Below are 19,938 nucleotides of genomic sequence, written 5' to 3'. Positions count from 1 at the left end.
CCTGTCTGTCCCACAGAGGAGGACCACGTGGAGCCGGAGGAGGAGGAGGAGGCTGAAGGGGAGGAGGAGTCACCACTGATGCAGGAGGAAGAGGAGGCAGAATGCATGGAGTTGGACCAGGCCCCCGCTGCCACCCCCGTACCGGCCCCCGACGAGCCGCCGGTCAAGAGGAAACGAGGGCGACCCCCAAAGAATGCCCCCAAGCCTCCCACGGCCAGCAAGGCAGCCCGCGTGGCCACCAAGACACCCCCCACTGGTGAGAATACTGATGGGGGGGATGAGACGAGGAGGAGGAGGGACACACACACACACACACACACACACACACACGAGGGGCCTGTAGGCAACAGAGAGGATGATGGGAGAGTGGCGTACAGCTCCTTCATGATACACCCGATGAGCAACTTATAAGGGGACGGTGCCTTTCTCAAAGGCACCTCAGCAGTGCTCAGGAGGTGAAGTGGCAGCTCCCACTGCCGGTTCACACTCCAGATCTTTGGTCCAGGGGCGGGGTTTTTAACCGGCCACCTTCTGGTCCCCAGCCCAGGACGCAGTGGACTGAACTGCTGCTGCTGTCTGTGAACAGACCTGCAGACGGACCTCCTCTGCATTTACTACAGTGGAGTCACACCTCTGGTAGTCCTGTGTGTGGTGGGTTCTAGCTGCAGCTACTCCTGAGGAATCCTTTAATCCATGTGTTGAAGGTCCAAGTTGACACAGTGAGCTGCTGCCCTCTGCTGGTTGTCTGTCAGTGTGACAGTTGTTACATCCCACTTCAAAGCAGACTACTTCTTCTCCTCTGGGCTTTTCCCTTCAGGGGTCTCCACAGCCAATCAGTGTCCTCCATCTAACCCTGTCTTCTCATCCTCTTCTCTCACACCAACTACCTTCATGTCCTCTTTCACTACATCCATAAACCTCCTCTTTGGTCTTCCTCTAGGCCTCCTGCCTGGCAGTTCAGAACTCAGCATCCTTCTACCAATATATTCACTATCTCTCCTCTGGACATGTCCAAACCATCTCAGTCTGGCCTCTCTGACTTTATCTCCAGAACCTCTAACATGTGCTGTCCCTCTGATGTACTCATTCCTGATCCTATCCTTCCTGGTCACTCCCAGAGAGAACCTCAGCATCTTCATCTCTGCTACCTCCAGCTCTGTGTCCTGTCTTTTCCTCAGGGACACTGTCTCTAGACCAAACAACATCGCTGGTCTCACCACAGTTTTGTACACCTTTCCTTTCATTTTAGCTGAAACTCTTCTATCACACATCACACCTGACACGTTCCTCCACCCGTTCCATCCTGCCTGGACACGCTTCTTCACCTCTTTTCCACACTCTCCATTGCTCTGGACTGTTGACCCTAAGTACTTCAAATCCTCCCCCTTCTTGATCTCTTCTCCCTGTAACCTCACTCTTCCACTTGGGTCCCTCTCATTCACACACATGTACTCTGTCTTACTGCGGCTAACCTTCATTCCTCTCCTTTCCAGGACAAACCTCCACCTCTCTAGCTTCTCCTCCACCTGTTCCCTGCTCTCACTGCAGATCACAATGTCATCTGCAAACATCATAGTCCATGGAGATTCCTGTCTAACCTGGTCTGTCAGCCTGTCCATCACCATAGCAACAAGAAGGGGCTCAGAGCTGATCCCTGATGCAGTCCCACCTCCACCTTGAACTCCTCTGTCACACCTACACACACCTCACCACTGTCTTACAGTCCTCATACATGTCCTGCACCGCTCTAACATACTTCTCTGCCACTCCAGACTTCCTCATACAATACCACAGTTCCTCTCTGGACACCCTGTCATCAGCTTTCTCCAGATCTACAAAAACACAATGCAGCTCCCTCTGGCCTTCTCTGTACTTCTCTATCAACATCCTCAAAGCAAATACTGCATCTGTAGTACTCTGTTTTGGCATGAAACCATACTGCTGCTCACAAATGTTCACTTCTGCCCTTAGTCTAGCTTCCACTACTCTCTCCCATAACTTCATTGTATGGCTCATCAGCTTTATTCCTCTGTAGTTGCCACAACTCTGCACATCTCCCTTGTTCTTAAAAATGGGCACCAGCACACTTCTCCTCCATTCCTCAGGCATCTTCTCACTATCTAAGATCCTGTTGAACAACCCAGTCAGAAACTCTACTGCCACCTCTCCTAGAAACTTCCAAACCTCTACAGGTATATCATCAGGACCGACTGCCTTTCCACTCTTCATCCTCTTCAGTGCCCTCCTCACTTCATCCTGACTAATCTTTGCTACTTCCTGGTCCACAACAGTCACCTCTTCTAGTCTTTGTTCTCTCTCATTTTCCACGTTCATCAACACTTCAAGGTACTCTTTCCATCTTCCCATCACACTACTGGCACCTGTCAATAGACTTCCGTCCCTATCCTTAATCACCCTAACCTGCTGCACGTCCTTCCCATCTCTGTCTCTCTGTCTTGCCAACCGGTATAGATCAGTCTCTCCCTCCTTACTGTCCAACCTAGCATACAAGTCATCATAAGCTTCTTGTTTGGCCTTTGCTACCTCTACCTTCACCTGTTGTAATGTCAGTGTTCGTGTGTTCGTCCGTTACTCCACCAAATATCTTCACAACCGTTCAGATAGAAAGATGAAACTAAAAGCTCATCACTCAGGCAGCAAAAGGGATGAAAATGAGATGCTGACATTGACCTTGAGAAAAGTAGATCGAGGTCAAATTTCAACTTTTGTACACTAGGTCAAAGTCAATTTTTTTTCACTTTTATACCTTTTTAGGTACAAGTCTCTGAAACCTCAGACAAACAGAATGCACCAGCTACACGTTGAATCCTGGGTCTTTTATTAAATGACCCTGACCTATGAGAGAAGGTCAGGGTAAAATGTTGAACTCAGGGGTGTCGCAGGATGTTAGTCTCTGACTGCCTTGTTGTGTTTTGTAGCAGCGGCCATCATCCAGGTGGAGGACGAGAGCACTGGAGCAGTGGAGAACATCATCGTCAAGAAGGAGGACGGGGACGCCTCCACCGCACCTCTACAGGGGGGGGTGGCCCTGACGGTGGAGGGGGTGGGGCTGGATGGCCAAGGGGTGGAGCCTGTGGAGCTGGCTGTGAACGAGGAGACTGGAGCTATCGCTGCCAACGGAGATCTGACCCCAGAGATGATCCTCAGCATGATGGACCGGTGAACCCGGCACACATGATGGACCGGTGACCCCGGCACACATGATGGACCGGTGACCCCGGCACACATGATGGACCGGTGAACCCGGCACACATGATGAACCGGTGACCCCGGCACACATGATGGACCGGTGACCCCGGCACACATGATGAACCGGTGACCCCGGCACACATGATGGACCGGTGACCCCGGCACACAGACTGACTACAATTGGCAAACATTGATTAACCACACGTGAGGCTGCTGCACACGCCTGTGGTGGTAAAGTAACACTACACAAGATACTTGTGTATGTAAGCATGTAAATACTTACACTGTTAGTTCACATGTGCACACACACACACACACACACACACACACACACACACGTCATATTCACATAACATCCAACTGAAACAGCCTTCTGTGCTCTGCAGCTTGTTGTTTCCGTCTGAACGCCTTCATCGCTCTGTTTCTACCCACAGCCACATCCTGTCAGGCTCCGCCCACACGCTGACATGTTCACTTGTTGCTTCGTCACGAGGAGGTGTGTGATCTGTGTTCACCTTCTTCTCCCCACCTGTTTGTTTCTGCATAGACAGAAGGGTTTATGACACCAGCCGTTCTTCCTATAAGTAGGATGACATGAACAGACACTTCATCATACATGATCACATGACGGTCATGGGAACAGGAGTTCTCATGTTTTCCACCCTGTTCTGCTGTCTGAGTCCACAGAGCGTGAAGCCTCTTCTGGTGGAGACCCCATCGACCGGCTGTAGTTGAGGGGGTCTCCACCTGACTCCTGGGAGATGTCAGGTGTCGTCTCTCATTATTTAATCACGAGTTTGAACATTCCTTGAAGTACATGGATCTCACACACACACACACACACACACACACACACACACACACACACACACACACACACACTTGGTAAACCTCTGGCAGCACAGATGGAACCTGTGCTTTGGTGCTGTTTTAACGGCGCGTTATGAGGCTTGTTGTCTGAAGCATGCTGGGGTTTTATTTCAGAGGTGGACACGTGTGTGAAGGTGGAACACGCCTTCCTCTCACACACCTGTAGACCGGTCACACTAAATCCTGAACCACTATCGCTCTGCAGCTCAGTTTTCGTTGCCAATAGTAACGACGTAGCTGCTTGGAGACGTTGAGTCTGCCGTTCTGTCATTTTCTACAGTTCCGTGTGACAGTAGCGTGTTGTTGTCAGGTGGTGCAGAGCCGGTGTCCTGCACAAACGCCTGTGTGAGGGTCACGTGTGTGTTCAACCACACGCCAGCGTCATGAAGGTAGAGCCCTTCATGACGCTGGCAGAGGAGTCTAGATAACAATCCGTGTTAACATCAAACATTCATGATAACAAACGTGATCGTGTGTATTTTCCAAAGCAACAACTGTTTTTCTCGTCTCACCAGGCTTCTGTTCTGTCTCATCTGACGATGTGAATGATGGGAACCTGAGTTACTACAGCTGCGTTTCTTCTGTTAATGAACAGGGTGAAGAATGAGAGGCAGAGTGCGAGCAGAATCAGTTTAGAGGCAGACTTTCAATCTTATCATAGAGGCGCGGCTTCCTTCCGTCTATTTCAGAGCTGCTGATCATGATCTAGTGGATCGGCTCTGGTCTGATCCGTCCACACCTTCTAGCCCAGTGCTAAGCTCAGAAAGAGTCCGTCTGGGTCCAGTTTGGAAATGGACCCTTTTGCATTCAGAAACACGCTTGTCATTTTCATGTGGATGGATAGCTGTTCCCATAGCAACAGCATTGTTTTTCCATTTTGTGTATTTGTTTTTGCAGAAGATTTGAGTTTTAATATGGTTTTAGACTTCCTGTTTGAAGACCAAGACAACTTTGAAACTGACATGTTTAATGTCGTTTTTGAAGAGGAGCTATCTGACAGCTGACAAATAAAATCATCCAATGAACTCACGACTGCTGCTCTGTCTGTTCTGTGGAGGAGCTCCGAACCAGTTTAGGACTACATGACCTTGTTTGTTACTGAAAAGAAAGAATTACCTGCATTCACTTGATCTGAAGAAAAAGCAATGACTCATCACAAACCTGGTGAAATAAAAATCCATTTTTTCATTATTACCAATAATAATAAAGACTCAATGACAGAAATAGAATGAACAATAAAACACAAATCATCTGGAAGAAGTGGGAGGGACGGGGCCTCTGTTGGTCCAGTAGTTCAGGGACGCGTCCACTAATGAAGACTGTAATACACTCTGTACAGAAGAGTCTAGATAACACTACAGAAGAGTCTAGATAACACTACAGAAGAGTCTAGATAACACACTACAGTAGAGTCTAGATAAAACTCACTGTACAGAAGAGTCTAGATAACACTCTGTACAGAAGAGTCTAGATAACACTATAGAAGAGTCTAGATAACACTCTGTACAGAAGAGTCTAGATAACACTCACTGTAGAGAAGAATCTAGATAACACTGTACAGAAGAGTCTAGATAACACTACAGAAGAGTCTAGATAACACTACAGAAGAGTCTAGATAACACTACAGAAGAGTCTAGATAACACTATAGAAGAGTCTAGATAACACTCTGTACAGAAGAGTCTAGATAACACACTACAGTAGAGTCTAGATAACACTCACTGTACAGTAGAGTCTAGATAACACACTACAGTAGAGTCTAGATAACACTCACTGTACAGTAGAGTCTAGATAACACTCACTGTACAGTACAGTCTAGATAACACTCACTGTACAGTAGAGTCTAGATAACACTCACTGTACAGTAGAGTCTAGATAACACTCACTGTAGAGAAGAGTCTAGATAACACTACAGAAGAATCTAGATAACAATGTACAGAAGAGTCTAGATAACACTACAGAAGAGTCTAGATAACACTGTACAGAAGAGTCTAGATAACACTACAGAAGAGTTTAGATAACACTACAGAAGAGTCTAGATAACACTGTACAGAAGAGTCTAGATAACACTACAGTAGAGTCTAGATAACACTGTACAGAAGAGTCTAGATAACACTCTGTACAGAACAGTCTAGATAACACACTGTACAGTAGTCTAGAAAACTCACTGTACAGAAGAGTCTAGTCTAGTCTAGTCATACAGTAGAGTCTACTTAATGTACAATACAGAAGAGTCTAGATAACACACACCATATGTAAAACTGATTTTGCTGTAAAGTAATTCTACATGTCATTCAATATTTGAATACCCCCAGTGTACAGCTTGAGTACACTGTGTTTAAAATACACTGTAAATGTAGGCTAAACAGGAGAATTATCTATGGTCACCAGGATCAATAATAATTAAATAACCTACCATTGATATTAGAAACAATCGTTCCAGGACTCTTATCTGGAAACAAGAACTCATCTGATGTTCAGTGAAGCTTATCTGTTCATTCGCTGACTCATTTTCTATACCCGCTTTTGTTGCGTTGCGCTTGAGCCTATCCCACACGACTGGGAGTATGAGGCAGGGGACACTCTGAGCATGACGCCAGTGCACCGCGGTCGCTTATCTGTATATAATGATATCAGATCCTACAGAGAATAGTGAAGTTATCAAACTCTGACCCTCCCAACCAGCCTTTAAAACAGCACTCAGGCCAAATAAAGAAAAGAAGTTAACCCTAAATACATTATTATTGTGTGAGGTAACAAGACTAGTTTACCTCACACGATAGATCATGATAGATCATGGTGTGGTGTGTGTTTGTGTGTGTGTGTGTGTGTGTGCGTGTGTGTGTGCGTGTGCGTGTGTGTGTTTGACATATATGACGTTTAAACAAAAATTTCCTGGCTGGGATTTATCAAGGAACGTTCTACCATGATTTCCATGATGAAGCAAGAAACCACTGAAAGTTTTTTCCTCCAAGTTTCCTGATCAAGGTCCGAGGATGTGTTGTGCATTTCTGTGTCAGCACTTGTCTTCACACTCCTGTATTTGTTTGCTTAGTGCCTGGTTCTGTTTTTGCAAACTTACAATCTGATATTTAATGATAGTGATATAAGGGATTAGATTTATATGGCGCTTTTCTGAACACTCAAAGTCGTTTTTACATCGGATCCATTATTCATTCACTCATTCAAACTTGGTGATGGTAAGCTACGTATGTAGCCACAGCTGCCCTGGGGCAGAATGATGGCGGCGTGGCTACCAATCTATGCCTACAGCCCACCAGTGGAACAATCACACACATTCACACACTGGAACAATCACACACATTCACACACCAGTGAGTCCCTCTCTGGAGGCAAGGAGGGTAAAGTGTTTTGCCCAACGACACAACGACAAATGACTCGGAGGGAGCCGGAATTGAACCGCCTATCTTGAATCATTGGAGCTTCGAGGTTCTCCACCTGCTCTACAGAGGGGTGGAGGAGGAGGCCAGCAATCGCCTCTTCCTGTCCTGCGTCACCTGACCTCTGAAGAGCTTCCAGCCACATCCGTTTGTAGCGTCTATGATGGGGAACATGAGCAGTGCACTGTGGCTCTAAAGAGCTGTTTTCCTGACGAAGCTCTGGCCTGTGGCTCACAAACTCTACTAGTCAGTACTATGGAATACAGTCTATGGAGTAAAATCTGCAGACTGTACGAGACAACCAGTTGGGGTCACGGTTGACAGTGATTCCTTTACACACATTGCATCTTAAAGCTGCTGAACAGTCTAATGTATGTAGGAGTGGTTTGAACGGTGTTTGCGTTCCTCTTAGCGGTTAACGGGCAGTCTCCAGCCTTATACTGTCTGTTCAGTATATTTAAATACTTCAACATGGATAACAGATTTGGTGAAGCTGCTCATCTCCTGACTTTGATGCATTCTGGAAGGCTCAGAGATGTTCCTTCTAGCTTCTCTGCTCACTACCATAGTGACTCACATTGTCAGACAGGAAGTTCATGAATATTAGTGCAGGCACAATAGGAAAGTGAGGGTGACATGCTGCGTGAGTGGAAAGCTTCGTGCAGCTCTGTGATGTGGTTTGTGTGTTCAGCTGCACCTCCCTTGTCTTCACAAAACTCTGGAGACACATGAACACTGAACATTGAGCAGGAGTTTAGTATTCAAGTTTAGTTCTGACTCTTGTCATGATAATTTGGTGTAAAACAGTGAGTGTTGGAGGCGGGACCCTGGGGGAGTAGGTGGGCATTTTCTCCATCACTATCGGTGTGTTACTGAAGGATACAGAATGGACTCCATCTCTCAGAATCTCCAAGGTAAGATGATAAATGACAGTTTGGAGGTTAGAGGGTGGAGATGATGTTCTCGTCAAATTAAATAGCAAATGATGAAGTTTTCAGTTGTTTTCCGTGGTTCAAAAAAATGACTGCTCCTTCATCAAGGGCTTTCCACCATTCAGTGATTCAACAGAGGGTTCCACCTGATCTCAGTTCAGGATTATTGGGGGATTTTTGAATACCATTATTTTCTCTGTTTTTTTATGCAAATACCATGAAGTCTTCATTGACTCAATTATTACTGATTACAATGATTTTGTTTGAATCATTAATGAATAGCGTGGACCCTGACGGTTAGATCATGTGTCTCTTTTCAATACACATCTTTTAACAATAATCCAACAGATTACCAGTATAGTTATTATTTTATAGACACTTTCTAGGTAGCCTATATTATATAGCCACTGTCTGTACAATTCCAGGATGTTGTTCCAGGAATCTGTTGGAGACATTCTCCCATTTTGCGGTCGTTGACCCGAGTGCTCCTACCACCATGGGGACCACATTAACCTTGACCTTCCACATCTGTTCCAGCTGTTCTTTCAACCCTTGGTACTTCTCAATCTTTTTGTGTTCCTTCTTCCTGATGTTGGCGTCACCTGGAATCTCCACATATATCACCACTGCTCTCTTCTGCTCTTTGTCCATCACCACTATGTCCGGTTTGTTAGCCAGCAGCTGTTTGTCGGTCTGGAAGCTGAAGTCCCACAGGATCTTAGCCTTGCCATTCTCAACCACCTTCGGTGGTATGTCCTATTGGGATTTGGGTACTTCTAGTCCATACTGGGTACAGATGTTCCTGTACACTATCACAGCTACTTGGTTGTGCCTTTCCATGTATGCTGAGCTGGCGAGCATCTTACACCCTGCTACCACATGCTGGACTGACTCTGGGGCTTCTTTACATAGCCTGCACCTTGGGTCAGATCTACTGTGGTAGATATTGGCCTCTATTGCCCTAGTACTTAGGGCCTGTTCTTGTGCTGCCATGATCAGTGCCTCTGTGCTGTCTGTCAGTCCAGCTTTATTCAGCCATTGGTAGGTCTTCTTGATATCAGCCACTTCCTCTATCTGACGGTGGTACATGCCGTGTAGGGGCTTGTCCCTCCATGTCGTCTCCTCCTCCTCCTCCTCTTCCTCCTCAGGTATGATCCCAGTGGGGTATCTGATGACAGGCAGTGCATACATGTTGATGGCTCGGACCTTGTTCTTGCCATTCAGCTGACTTCTCAGGACTTGCCTTACTCTCTGGAGGTATTTGGCTGTGGATGACTTCCTTGCGGCCTCCTCATGGTTGCCATTAGCCTGTGGGATTCCAAGGTATTTGTAGCTGTCCTTGATGTCTTCTATCCTGCCCCCTGGTAGGTTGACCCCTTCAGTTCTGATCATCTTGCCTCTTCTTGATACCATCCGGCCACATTTGTCTAATCCGAATGACATCCCTATGTCGTCGCTGTAGATCCTGGTGGTGTGGATCAGTGAGTCAATTTCTCGCTCATTCCTGGTGTACAGCTTGATGTCATCCATGTAGAGGAGATGGCTGATTGTTGTCCCGCTTCGGAATTGGTATCCGTAGCCACTCTTTGTGATGATGTGACTGAGGGGGTTCAGACCTATGCAGAACAGCAGTGGTGATAGTGCATCCCCTTGGTATACGCCGCACTTGATGTTAACTTGGGCAATTTGCTTGGAGTTAGTCTCCAGGGTTGTCTTCCACTTCCCCATTGAGTTCTTGATGAAGGCTCTTAGTGTCCTGTTGATCTTATACAGTTCCAGACATTCCAGTATCCACGTGTGTGGCATTGAGTCGTAGGCTTTCTGGTAGTCAATCCAGGCGGTGCACAAGTTGGTCTGCCTGTTCTTACAGTCTCTGTGTACTGCTCTGTCATTATTGTGTTCACTCATGACTGAGGTAGACTGGTATAGCATTAAGGGTCTTGCCTAAGGACCCTCACTGGATAGTGTTCCCATGACTGGGGTTCGAAACCCGCCCTCCTGCACTTGAGTAAGTTGACTGGATAGTGCTTGTCCTGACCAGGATTCGAACCATCAACGTCCTGCATTCAAGTCAGTTGACTTAAGCACTGTACTACCCAGTTAAAAATATAGCCAGCTATATACTGTATATATACACACACACACAGGCATGTGAATAGAGTGATATATATATATATATATATATATATATATATATATATATATATATATATATATATATATATATATATATATATATATATATATATATATATATATATATATATATATATATATATATATTTCCCTACTGGCATTATTAAAAATTGATTTTTGGTTTTGATTATTATTATTATTATTATTATTATTATTATTATTATTATTATTATTATTATTATTATTATTGTGATTAGTTTAGTTTGTCCATCAGCTGACTTTTTGTCTTTCTGATCAAACTAACAGAACAATGAAAATGCAGCACAGATCAGATTAAAATCTCTGCTTCCAGCTGAATAATGTCTGCATTGGTCCAGAAAGCTACTGCTTAGGAGTTTGTCTCAACTGTTCAGATGTTTTGAAAAGTAATAATGTCACTTCATAACAAATATGAAGCGATGGACCCCTTGAGGGGCAAGGAGGGTCCAGCTGAGGTCTTCAGCCGCGGGTCAGTCCTCGTCAGCAGGTGACGGTTCTGTCTGTGATCCTCAAGCAGATCAGATCTCAGAGCTACTGAAGCCTCACAGAGTCTGTCTGCTGACGCCCGTCACTATGAACCCCTCCAGCCAATCAAGTGGCAGATCAGCCAACAGGGTAATGGTGAGTAATGGTCCAACTTGTTGTTATCTGATGATCCATGTTTACTGACAGTGCTGGACTTTTTGATCAGCTTGTCCAGTCTCTTCTTATCTGCTGCTCCCCCATCAGGACACTCCATACAAAATGTCTGAAGCCACCACGGTGTAATAAAAGATCTTCTGGAGTGCCCCCACACCCTAAAAAACCTCGGAGTCCTGAGCACATAGATTCTGCTCTGACCCTTTTTGTGGAGTACTAACTAACTTTTTAGAATATTCATTGTATATTTCTAGAATATGAACTGTTCCATAAGCAATTCCTTTAAGCTGACATTGTACATTTACCTGTTTCAGTTCTCATGGTATCCATGTGTGGGGCAACATGCAACAACCACACCCCTTAGGTAGAGCCAGAGGTCTGTCAGTGGCTGAGCTCCTGTCTCCTAACACTCGTGTCTCTGTGTCTCAGGTGCTGAGTCCGTGGAGAGGTTACCTGGTTAGAAACAAACATCCTGTCAGGGTAAACTACAGCTCTGGAATATTTGGTTGACTTTCTGACTGGTCTGGACCTGGTAAACTAGCACTGAAATGCTAACATATGTGTTAATGTCTGCATATGCTAATATGCTAACATATGCTAACATATGTGTTAACATTTACATGCCTAGGAGTGAGAACACAGGGACATACAAACTGTGAGTATGTATGTCCCTGTGTGTGTTCACTGTGTGTATTTGTGTACAGGTAGAGAGCACCTTCAGTTACCTGGAGATTTGTTCCATCAACATTCCCAGTCTCACACAGGTACGCCCTCAGTATCCGAATGATACACTCTACAGCATTCAATCACTTTTGTTTCTTTAACATAAATATTACCAAGTTGTGTGTGACACTTATGTTACAGCGTTTGACAGGTAAAACAGTGCAGTCACAGACTGCAACATCCCGCAACACCCCTGGATTCAAAATTGTACCCTGACCTACTTGCATAGGTCAAAGATCAAAGCTAGTGCTCTGACCTACTGTCATTGATCAAAGCATTAGTTTTGATCTATGGTCTGACTCACACTGGCCTTCTCTCTCGTCTTTCTATCTTATCCGGTTCCTGAGTGTACAAAAGTTGAAATTTGACCTTGACCTAGTTTTCTCAAGGTCAAGGTCATCATCTGATCTTCATCCCTCTGCTGCCTGAGTCATGTGCTTTTTGTTTCATCTTCTATCTGAACGGTTGTGGAGACGTTTGGTGGACTAACGGACGGACGGACACTGACATTACAAACATCCACTTCGCGGGATGTAACAAAACAGGCTCAAAAGAGGTCATCACACAGTGACCATTGTCAATCAATCAATCAATCAATCAATCAATCAATCAATCAATCAATCAATCAATCAACTTTTATTTATTTGGCGCTTAATCACATCAGCAGTCATTTCAAAGCACTTTAACAGAGAGAAACCCAACAGAACCCTCCAGAGCATCAGAGACAGCAACGTGGAAAAAATGTCCCTCATTGAGGAAGAAACTCTGGGCAGGACCCAGACTCTGGAGGGCGGTCATCTGCGTTGATCGGTTGGGTGGAAGGGAAATAAATTGTGAAATACTGCATGTAGTTTTATATTTATATAAACGTTAGAGTAGACCAGACTGTGACTGACTGTTACCCATCATCCATGTGTCGTGTGTGAGTCACAGGTTGTGTTGAAGACAGAGTCGCAGCTTCTGTCTTTGGGCATGCTGCTGGTCGAGGACGTCGAAGCCATGGTTGGTCACATGACCGCCTCACTGAAGAGGATCTTCCCTGACTCATCTCCAGGGTTAGTCTTCGCAGCGACTGAACACATATGTGAAGATTGTTGATTCAGTTTTTATGTTTATGAGTCGCTATGGAGAAATGATAAAATACTGTATGTGATAGAATAACCCAAAATGTTAACATTGTACTCAACAGAACAATAATAATAACAGTATTAGTGAGAGTATTAACAGTATAAGCAACACTATTAGTAACATTACTATTAACAGTAATGGTAGCACTGCTGGAAACAACATCAACAACACTGCTAGTAACAGAACTAGCAACAGTATTAGTAACACTATTAAAGACGGTATTGGTAACACTATCAGTAACACATATATATACTGTGTGTGTGTGTGTGTGTGTGTGTGTGTGTGTGTGTGTGTGTGTGTGTGTGTGTGTGTGTGTGTGTGTGTGTGTGTGTGTGTGTGTGTGTGTGTACAGGCCCTGAACACACACAGGGGGCCTGTACACATGCAGAGGGAGGTAGAGTGGTAGGCAGCTCCTTCTTGGTGGGCCCAAATGAGCACATTGTAAGGGGGACTGTGCCTTGCTCAGGGGCACCTCAGCAGTACTCATAAGGTGAACTGACACCTCCCACTGCCTGTTCACACTCCAAAATTTTTGTCCGACATTGTCCCCTCCGGTCCCCAGCCCAAGACCTGGTGGATTGAGCTACTGCTGCCCCAAGTATTAGTAACACTACTAGTAACAGTATTAGTAAAAATCTTAGTAAGTTTCAGTAGCAGCATTACAAAAAGTATTGATCATACTCTTAGAAACTGTTTTAGTAACACTATTGTTCACAGTGTTAGTTACAGTCTTAGTAACACTATCAGCAGCAGTATTAGTTCCACTATAAATATCACTATTAGTAACACTATTAGTAACAGTACAGTGCGCCCTCCCGCATTTGCGCATCAACGCTCATGACTTCACCTCATCGCAGATTTTTTAGTTAGTCACATGATACCGTACCCACATTCTATTGGCTGACAGCATCCTGAAGTGTTCTACGTTCTGTGAGTCTCTGACTTCCGTGAGACACAAAAGTGTTTTAAACAGTCTGTCAGAGTGTTTTGAAGGTAATACAGATAGAAGGTGGTTTAATATCAGGATGGGGGGTTCAGAAACGTTTAAATTACCGTAAATAATAAGATAAATAGTTTGTCGCTCTATAGCTGAATTTGTTAATCACATGTGGTTCCTGGAACACATTAACCATGAGGAACGAGGATCACTGTATTAGTTACACTGTTGGAAACAGTATTAGTTACACTATTAGTAACAGTCTTAGTAAAAATGTTAGTAAGTTTCAGTAGCACCAGTATCAGTTATTAGAAACTGTTTGAGGAACACTATTATTGACAGCACTAGTTACAGTCTTAGTAACACTATCAGCAACAGTATTAGTAATACTGTTAGTTTGTGTGTGTTACCCTTTAATTTTCAGGACACTGTTGAAGGTGATTCCTCCAGAATTGGAGCAGAGACTTGTCCAACACCTGGCAGGAATGGAGGCACAGGTGAACAGTCAGCCCAGTCCTTGTGGTGTGTACATGACAACAGCAATTACAATAGGCTACTGACTGAGATGATCGTGATGCATCTGGATCTCTCGTAGCCCATGTATTTTCAGACAACCAGTGTTTATCTTTCACAGGAGGCTTCTTTGATACTTACGCTGCTCTTTGTGATTTCAATGAGACGCCATTCAGACAGGAGATTCAGTGGGTGAGTCTGGACTGAACATAAAACACCGTGACTACCAAATCTAACAGGATCCTGCGTCTGAGCCTTTGAAAAAAAAACATTAAACAGAAAAAAAGGAAAATACATTAAAAAAAGTGTACATGTAGGGGGAAAACGCTTCCTCTGTGAAAAGAAGGCATTGGGTATTAAAATGGCCTCATTTTATTTTCATATATCATCAGAAGAAAAACCACAGGATATTGCCTCATTTATTTTGCATTTATTTATCTATAACATAGCAAAATACAACTTTCACTACCAATGTTTTCTTTTTAAAATCATGTTTTATTTTCCGTGCTAAACTGATCTGACTGTCTCGGCAGGACGTTGAAAACATCTACTACATGACCTCCTGCAGACGGTTCAACTTGAACGATTTCAGCCACCTGCACAGCAGGTGTGACAGTTTGCTGTTACATTACACTGCTTACATGTTTGGAGTTACGTCTCATTGTTCATCCTCTCCTTCCAGGGACTTAGCATTAGCGGTAGCAGCTCTGTCATTCAACCAATGGTTTACTAAGATCTGCAGCAAAGAACTCAAATTGGTAAAGTCTCATATTTATTCATCTACTTTCATTTTTTTGTTGTTTAAAAATTGTGAAATGAACGACAGTCAACGGGTCAGCTGGCAGGTCGTCCAATGATCGCAGGATTGGCGGTTCGATTCCCGCTCCCGCCCAATCACCTCGGAGTGTGAGCTGACAGTGGGAGGTGCCAGCTCACACTCCGAAGCGAGCACTGCTCAGGCGCCCTTGAGCAAGGCACCGTCCCCCTTATAGGCTGCTGACTAGGGGACGCACCACAATGGAGCTGCCTGCCACTCTACCCCTCCCCCACTGCATTATTGCAGGCCCTTGTGTGTGTGTGTGTGTGTGTGTGTGTGTGTGTGTGTGTGTGTGTGTGTGTGTGTGTGTGTGTGTGTGTGCGTGCGTGCGTGGGTGCGTGCGTGTGTGTGTGTGTGTTACGGGCCTGTACACAAGAATATGTATGTAATTGAACTAACAAGTGTGATCTAGAGTGTGCTGATAATTTCCCCATGGGGATTAATAAAGTATATCTCAATCTTAATCTTGTTTTAGGCAATGTAGAAACATATTTAAACACTGATGGTCAATCAGGGCTAGAGACACAAACCAAAGATGGACCAGGTTAAGTCTCTGGTGCGCCGCAGTAACATTCAGTCATGCACTAACCAATAATCACAATTCCACATAGGAGGGTCATGTCTTCATCCTATTAATCATCATACAAATAATTTATGTTTGTATACGCCTTATCGAACTGCAATACTTATACTAGTACTTTCCCCTTAAGGCACATGTGTCACACTCAAGGACCGGGGGCCAAATGTGGCCCGCCACATCATTTTATGTGGCCCGCAAGAGCATAAAAGGTCTGAAAACAAAGAGGTCAAAGGTGTGCTTTGATCAAAACTACATTTCCCACAATGCAGTTGTTCAGCCCATTTTAACTCTGACTAAACGTAGTGAACAAAGTTAACGTCCTAACTTGTGTCTGATGTTATTTTTCTTTATTGATTGATAGTTTGATCCTTGATTGATGGAGTTCTGTGGGTTTAATAACCTGACAAATGAAAAGGATTTATGTTAGAACAGAGAAACAAACAAACATGTTTTTTCTGTCTAACTGTAATGTTTGGAACTAGAATCAGTCAGAAATTCAGTTATTTAACATTAAGGAGTAGTTACATTTAGTTACATTACACTGAGTTACATTTAGTTACATTTATTAGTTACATTAAGGAGTAGTTACATTTAGTTACATTACACTGAGTTACATTTAGTTACATTTATTAGTTACATTAAGGAGTAGTTACATTTAGTTTCATTACACTGAGTTACATTAGTTACATTTATTAGTTACATTAAGGAGTAGTTACATTTAGTTACATTACACTGAGTTACATTTAGTTACATTTATTAGTTACATTAAGGAGTAGTTACATTTAGTTTCATACACTGAGTTACATTTAGTTACATTTATTAGTTACATCTGGCCCTTTGAGGACAGCCACTATGCTGATGTGGCCCTCAGTGAAGATGAGTTCCTCTGCTTTAAGGGATTAGAGAGTGTATAAGGATGTTTACCATCCTTTTGTGTTTTGTGTTATACTTTGTGTTGTACTGCCTGTTCGCACCTTGAACCTGAGAGGACTGCAATGTCATCTCTGCTGTATGTCGTGAATATATGGTACGTTTGACAACAAAGTTGACTTCTATAATCACGAGATTATGCATCTCATGAGAGTTATTTAACTTGTCTCATGGGTAGACCCTAGTGGTCACCGGTAACCTGGGTAGACCTGCTGGGTAGACCTGCTGGGTAGACCTGCTGGGTAGACCTGATGGGTAGACCTGCTGGGTAGACCTGATGGGTAGACCTGATGGGTAGACCTGCTGGGTAGACCTGATGGGTAGACCTGCTGGGTAGACCTGCTGGGTAGACCTGCTGGGTAGACCTGATGGGTAGACCTGATGGGTAGACCTGCTGGGTAGACCTGCTGGGTAGACCTGCTGGGTAGCCCCAGTAGCCACCGGTGAGCTGGGTAGACCAAACGGCTAGACCTGATTATTTCACTCTTATTTCCATAGCGTTTTTTCTCACTTCCCTTAGTTTATAGTCCCCCCCAGATCCTTCAGGGACAATATTCCCTCCATATATTTTTGTGTTTATGACGCCGCGCATTCACAGGAATTTCAGCGTCTTTGGGCCAGTACACATGGATTTTGACCCAGGGCAAATTCATGGAGGTTGTACATAACTTCAGTGTCTACATATCTCTTCACACACTGTGTGTGACTTACAAAATGACACTGACTTCATCTTGACTGTCCATGTCTCTCCTTTCAGTCAGTCAACGTCCAGCAGCAGCTGATTTTATTGCTGTCCAGGTCTGCCAGTCTGGAGGAGCTCTCACTGGAAGCTAGTGGACTTAAACTGTGAGTGTGTGTGTGTGTGTGTGTGTGTGTGTGTGTGTGTGTGTGTGTGTGTGTGTGTGTGTGTGTGTGTGTGTGTGTGTGTGTGTGTGTGTGTGTGTGTGTGTGTGTGTGTGTGTGTGTGCAGATGATGAATGTAAATGGAATGACTGGAGGGCTTATATAAAGGGTATTGTATCTCTGGTACTGCTTCAGTTTGGTCCACAGTCCATCTAGTTGTCCAAAGTGCTGCCTGTTGGACACAAAATAAATGTACGTTCCATGATTCCTGTCAGTTCGTTCATGTGGCATGATTACAGTGTCTTCCTGGATTATTAAGCATACATGACAGATTGAGTCATTCATCCCTTGTGAATCAGTAGCAACCATGAGATGAGGATATGATATGAAAAGATGTGATGAGACAATGTTAGATGGGATGAGATCAGATGAAGTGATGAGATGACATGATGGGATGAAATGATGAGGTGAAATGAAATGTTATGGGATTGGATGAGATGATGAGATTAGATGACGTGAAGAGATGATGAGGTGAGGTGAGGTGAGGTAAGATGATGAGGTGATTAGATGAGATGATGAGATGATCAATAAATCAATGTTTCTTTATATAGATTTAATCACATCAGCAGACATTTCATAGCGCTTTAACAGACAGAGAAACCCAACTGAACCCTCCAGAGCATGAGAGACAGTGGTGGGAAAAAACTCCCTCATTGAGGAAGAAACTCCAGGCAGAACCCAGACTCTGGGGGGGTAGCTGTCTGCCTTGACAGGTTGGGTGGAAAAAAATACAATGAAGATAAAGACGGGTAAGAGAAAGAGAGAGAGAGTGGCAGATAGAGTTGCTGTCTAAAGTTTATGTCCAGTCACTGAAGTGGGGGTGGGATTTTTACACTTCCAGATTTCTTGTCTTCTATACTCGTTCCCCACCTGTCAAGTAGAAGCTCATAGACAGAGGCAGTATCATGCAAGCATTAGAAGGGTTAATGTGGCAAAAGGAATATATGTTGTTCCTAATTGTAGGCTCTATCAAAGAGGAGGGTTTTTAGTCTACTCTTAAATAAGCTGAGAGTGTCTGCCCCCCGGACCGAGGCCGGGAGATCGTTCCAGAGTAGAGGGGCAGATAGCTGAAGCTTCTGCCTCCTGTTCTACTCTTAAAAACCCGACAGGAGGTATCAGTTCTAAGATAGGATAAAACAGCCTAAACCTTTTTCATTCCAACAGCACTGCCTGTCTATCCACTACCTTGTTTGTATTTTCTCTCCCTGTCTCCTTTTGCTCCCCCCTTACCTCACAGAGGTGCAGCACCCCCCCCCCCCTCTGGCTCACAATAGGACATTCTAATAAAGACTGACAATTTAGTTCCCAGAGAGGACTGGTGACGGTCACATGCACGCATTAAAATATATAAAAGATTTTGCTGCAAGACTAAAATAAGCATTGATCTCATGAAAGGTTGACCCCCTTCTATGGGGTTAAACTATGAGAATACATGCAGACAAGAAAAAAAACAACAACAACCCAACAATGACCCGACGGGTCACCAGAGATCCTGCATCCTCGGATCGAAGGGCCCTGGTGGGGGTGATACACTTCAATAAGATCTTCAATGTAAGATGGAGCCTTACAGTGGAGAGCTTTATATGTGATCATGAGGATCTTGAATTTTATTCTAGATTTTATCGAGAGCCAATGAAAAGATGCCAGGACAGAAGAGATATGTTCTCTCATCAAAGTGTGAGTCAGTAAGCAGGCAGCCGCATTCTGGGCTCATTGTAAAAGCCTAATAGAGGTTGAACAGCCCAAAAGTAAGAAATTGCAGTAGTCTAATGATTAGACTACTAATCTAGAAGTAACAAAGCCATGAATGTTTTTTTCTGCATCTTTAAAGTAAAAGAAACTTCTAACTTTAGCAATATTTCACAAGTGAAAGAAGGCTGTCCGGGATACAGACTTAATATGAGCGGTAAAAGACAGATCATGATCAAACATCACTGCTAGAGGTTAAAGCAATGTTACAAAAGTCATCTCTAAGGTGTTTAGGACCAATACTAACACCTTGAGTTTTATCAGTGTTTAACATTAAGAGGTTGTGTAGCATCCACGACAATTTCCCTGAGGCAAGTCTCTAATTTAACTAATTAGTCAGATTTGTTTGTTGTACTTGTATCACCCGCATAGCGTTGAAAAACAATGTTATGTTTTATTCTAAAATTTCTTAATGGTATCATTTGTAGATGAA

At 44.0% G+C, this 19,938-nt stretch overlaps 2 protein-coding genes across 13 annotated transcripts in view; both read left to right on the top strand.

The window, feature by feature from the left end:
- LOC137593535 (rho family-interacting cell polarization regulator 1-like) overlaps positions 1-5,121 on the top strand; it is a 71,730-nt gene extending 66,609 nt beyond the window's left edge. For 4 of the 7 annotated variants that reach the window (XM_068312332.1, XM_068312330.1, XM_068312331.1 and 1 more), the window contains 2 exons: positions 17-256; positions 2,940-5,121. In XM_068312332.1, coding sequence (XP_068168433.1) covers positions 17-256; positions 2,940-3,184 — 485 coding nt within the window. In that variant the 3' untranslated portion in view covers positions 3,185-5,121. Of the gene's footprint in view, positions 1-16; positions 257-542; positions 578-2,105; positions 2,276-2,939 lie in introns of those variants that run through there. The other 3 variants (XM_068312329.1, XM_068312333.1, XM_068312334.1) reach the window with 3 other exon arrangements.
- A 3,087-nt stretch (positions 5,122-8,208) lies between these two features.
- carmil2 (capping protein regulator and myosin 1 linker 2) overlaps positions 8,209-19,938 on the top strand; it is a 58,758-nt gene continuing 47,028 nt past the window's right edge. For 4 of the 6 annotated variants that reach the window (XM_068313511.1, XM_068313508.1, XM_068313512.1 and 1 more), the window contains exons 1-10: positions 8,209-8,393; positions 11,101-11,207; positions 11,655-11,705; positions 11,930-11,989; positions 12,882-13,003; positions 14,438-14,535; positions 14,648-14,718; positions 15,060-15,133; positions 15,209-15,284; positions 17,611-17,699. In XM_068313511.1, the coding sequence (XP_068169612.1) occupies positions 8,366-8,393; positions 11,101-11,207; positions 11,655-11,705; positions 11,930-11,989; positions 12,882-13,003; positions 14,438-14,535; positions 14,648-14,718; positions 15,060-15,133; positions 15,209-15,284; positions 17,611-17,699 (776 nt within the window). In that variant the 5' untranslated portion in view covers positions 8,209-8,365. Of the gene's footprint in view, positions 8,394-11,100; positions 11,208-11,654; positions 11,706-11,929; positions 11,990-12,881; positions 13,004-14,437; positions 14,536-14,647; positions 14,719-15,059; positions 15,134-15,208; positions 15,285-17,610; positions 17,700-19,938 lie in introns of those variants that run through there. The other 2 variants (XM_068313510.1, XM_068313514.1) reach the window with 2 other exon arrangements.

This window comes from Antennarius striatus, chromosome 4 (genome assembly GCF_040054535.1).
Source record: "Antennarius striatus isolate MH-2024 chromosome 4, ASM4005453v1, whole genome shotgun sequence".
Taxonomy (NCBI): Eukaryota; Metazoa; Chordata; class Actinopteri; order Lophiiformes; family Antennariidae; genus Antennarius; species Antennarius striatus.
Note: the sequence above shows the minus strand (reverse complement) of the source record. Positions and strands in the feature narration are given on the sequence as shown.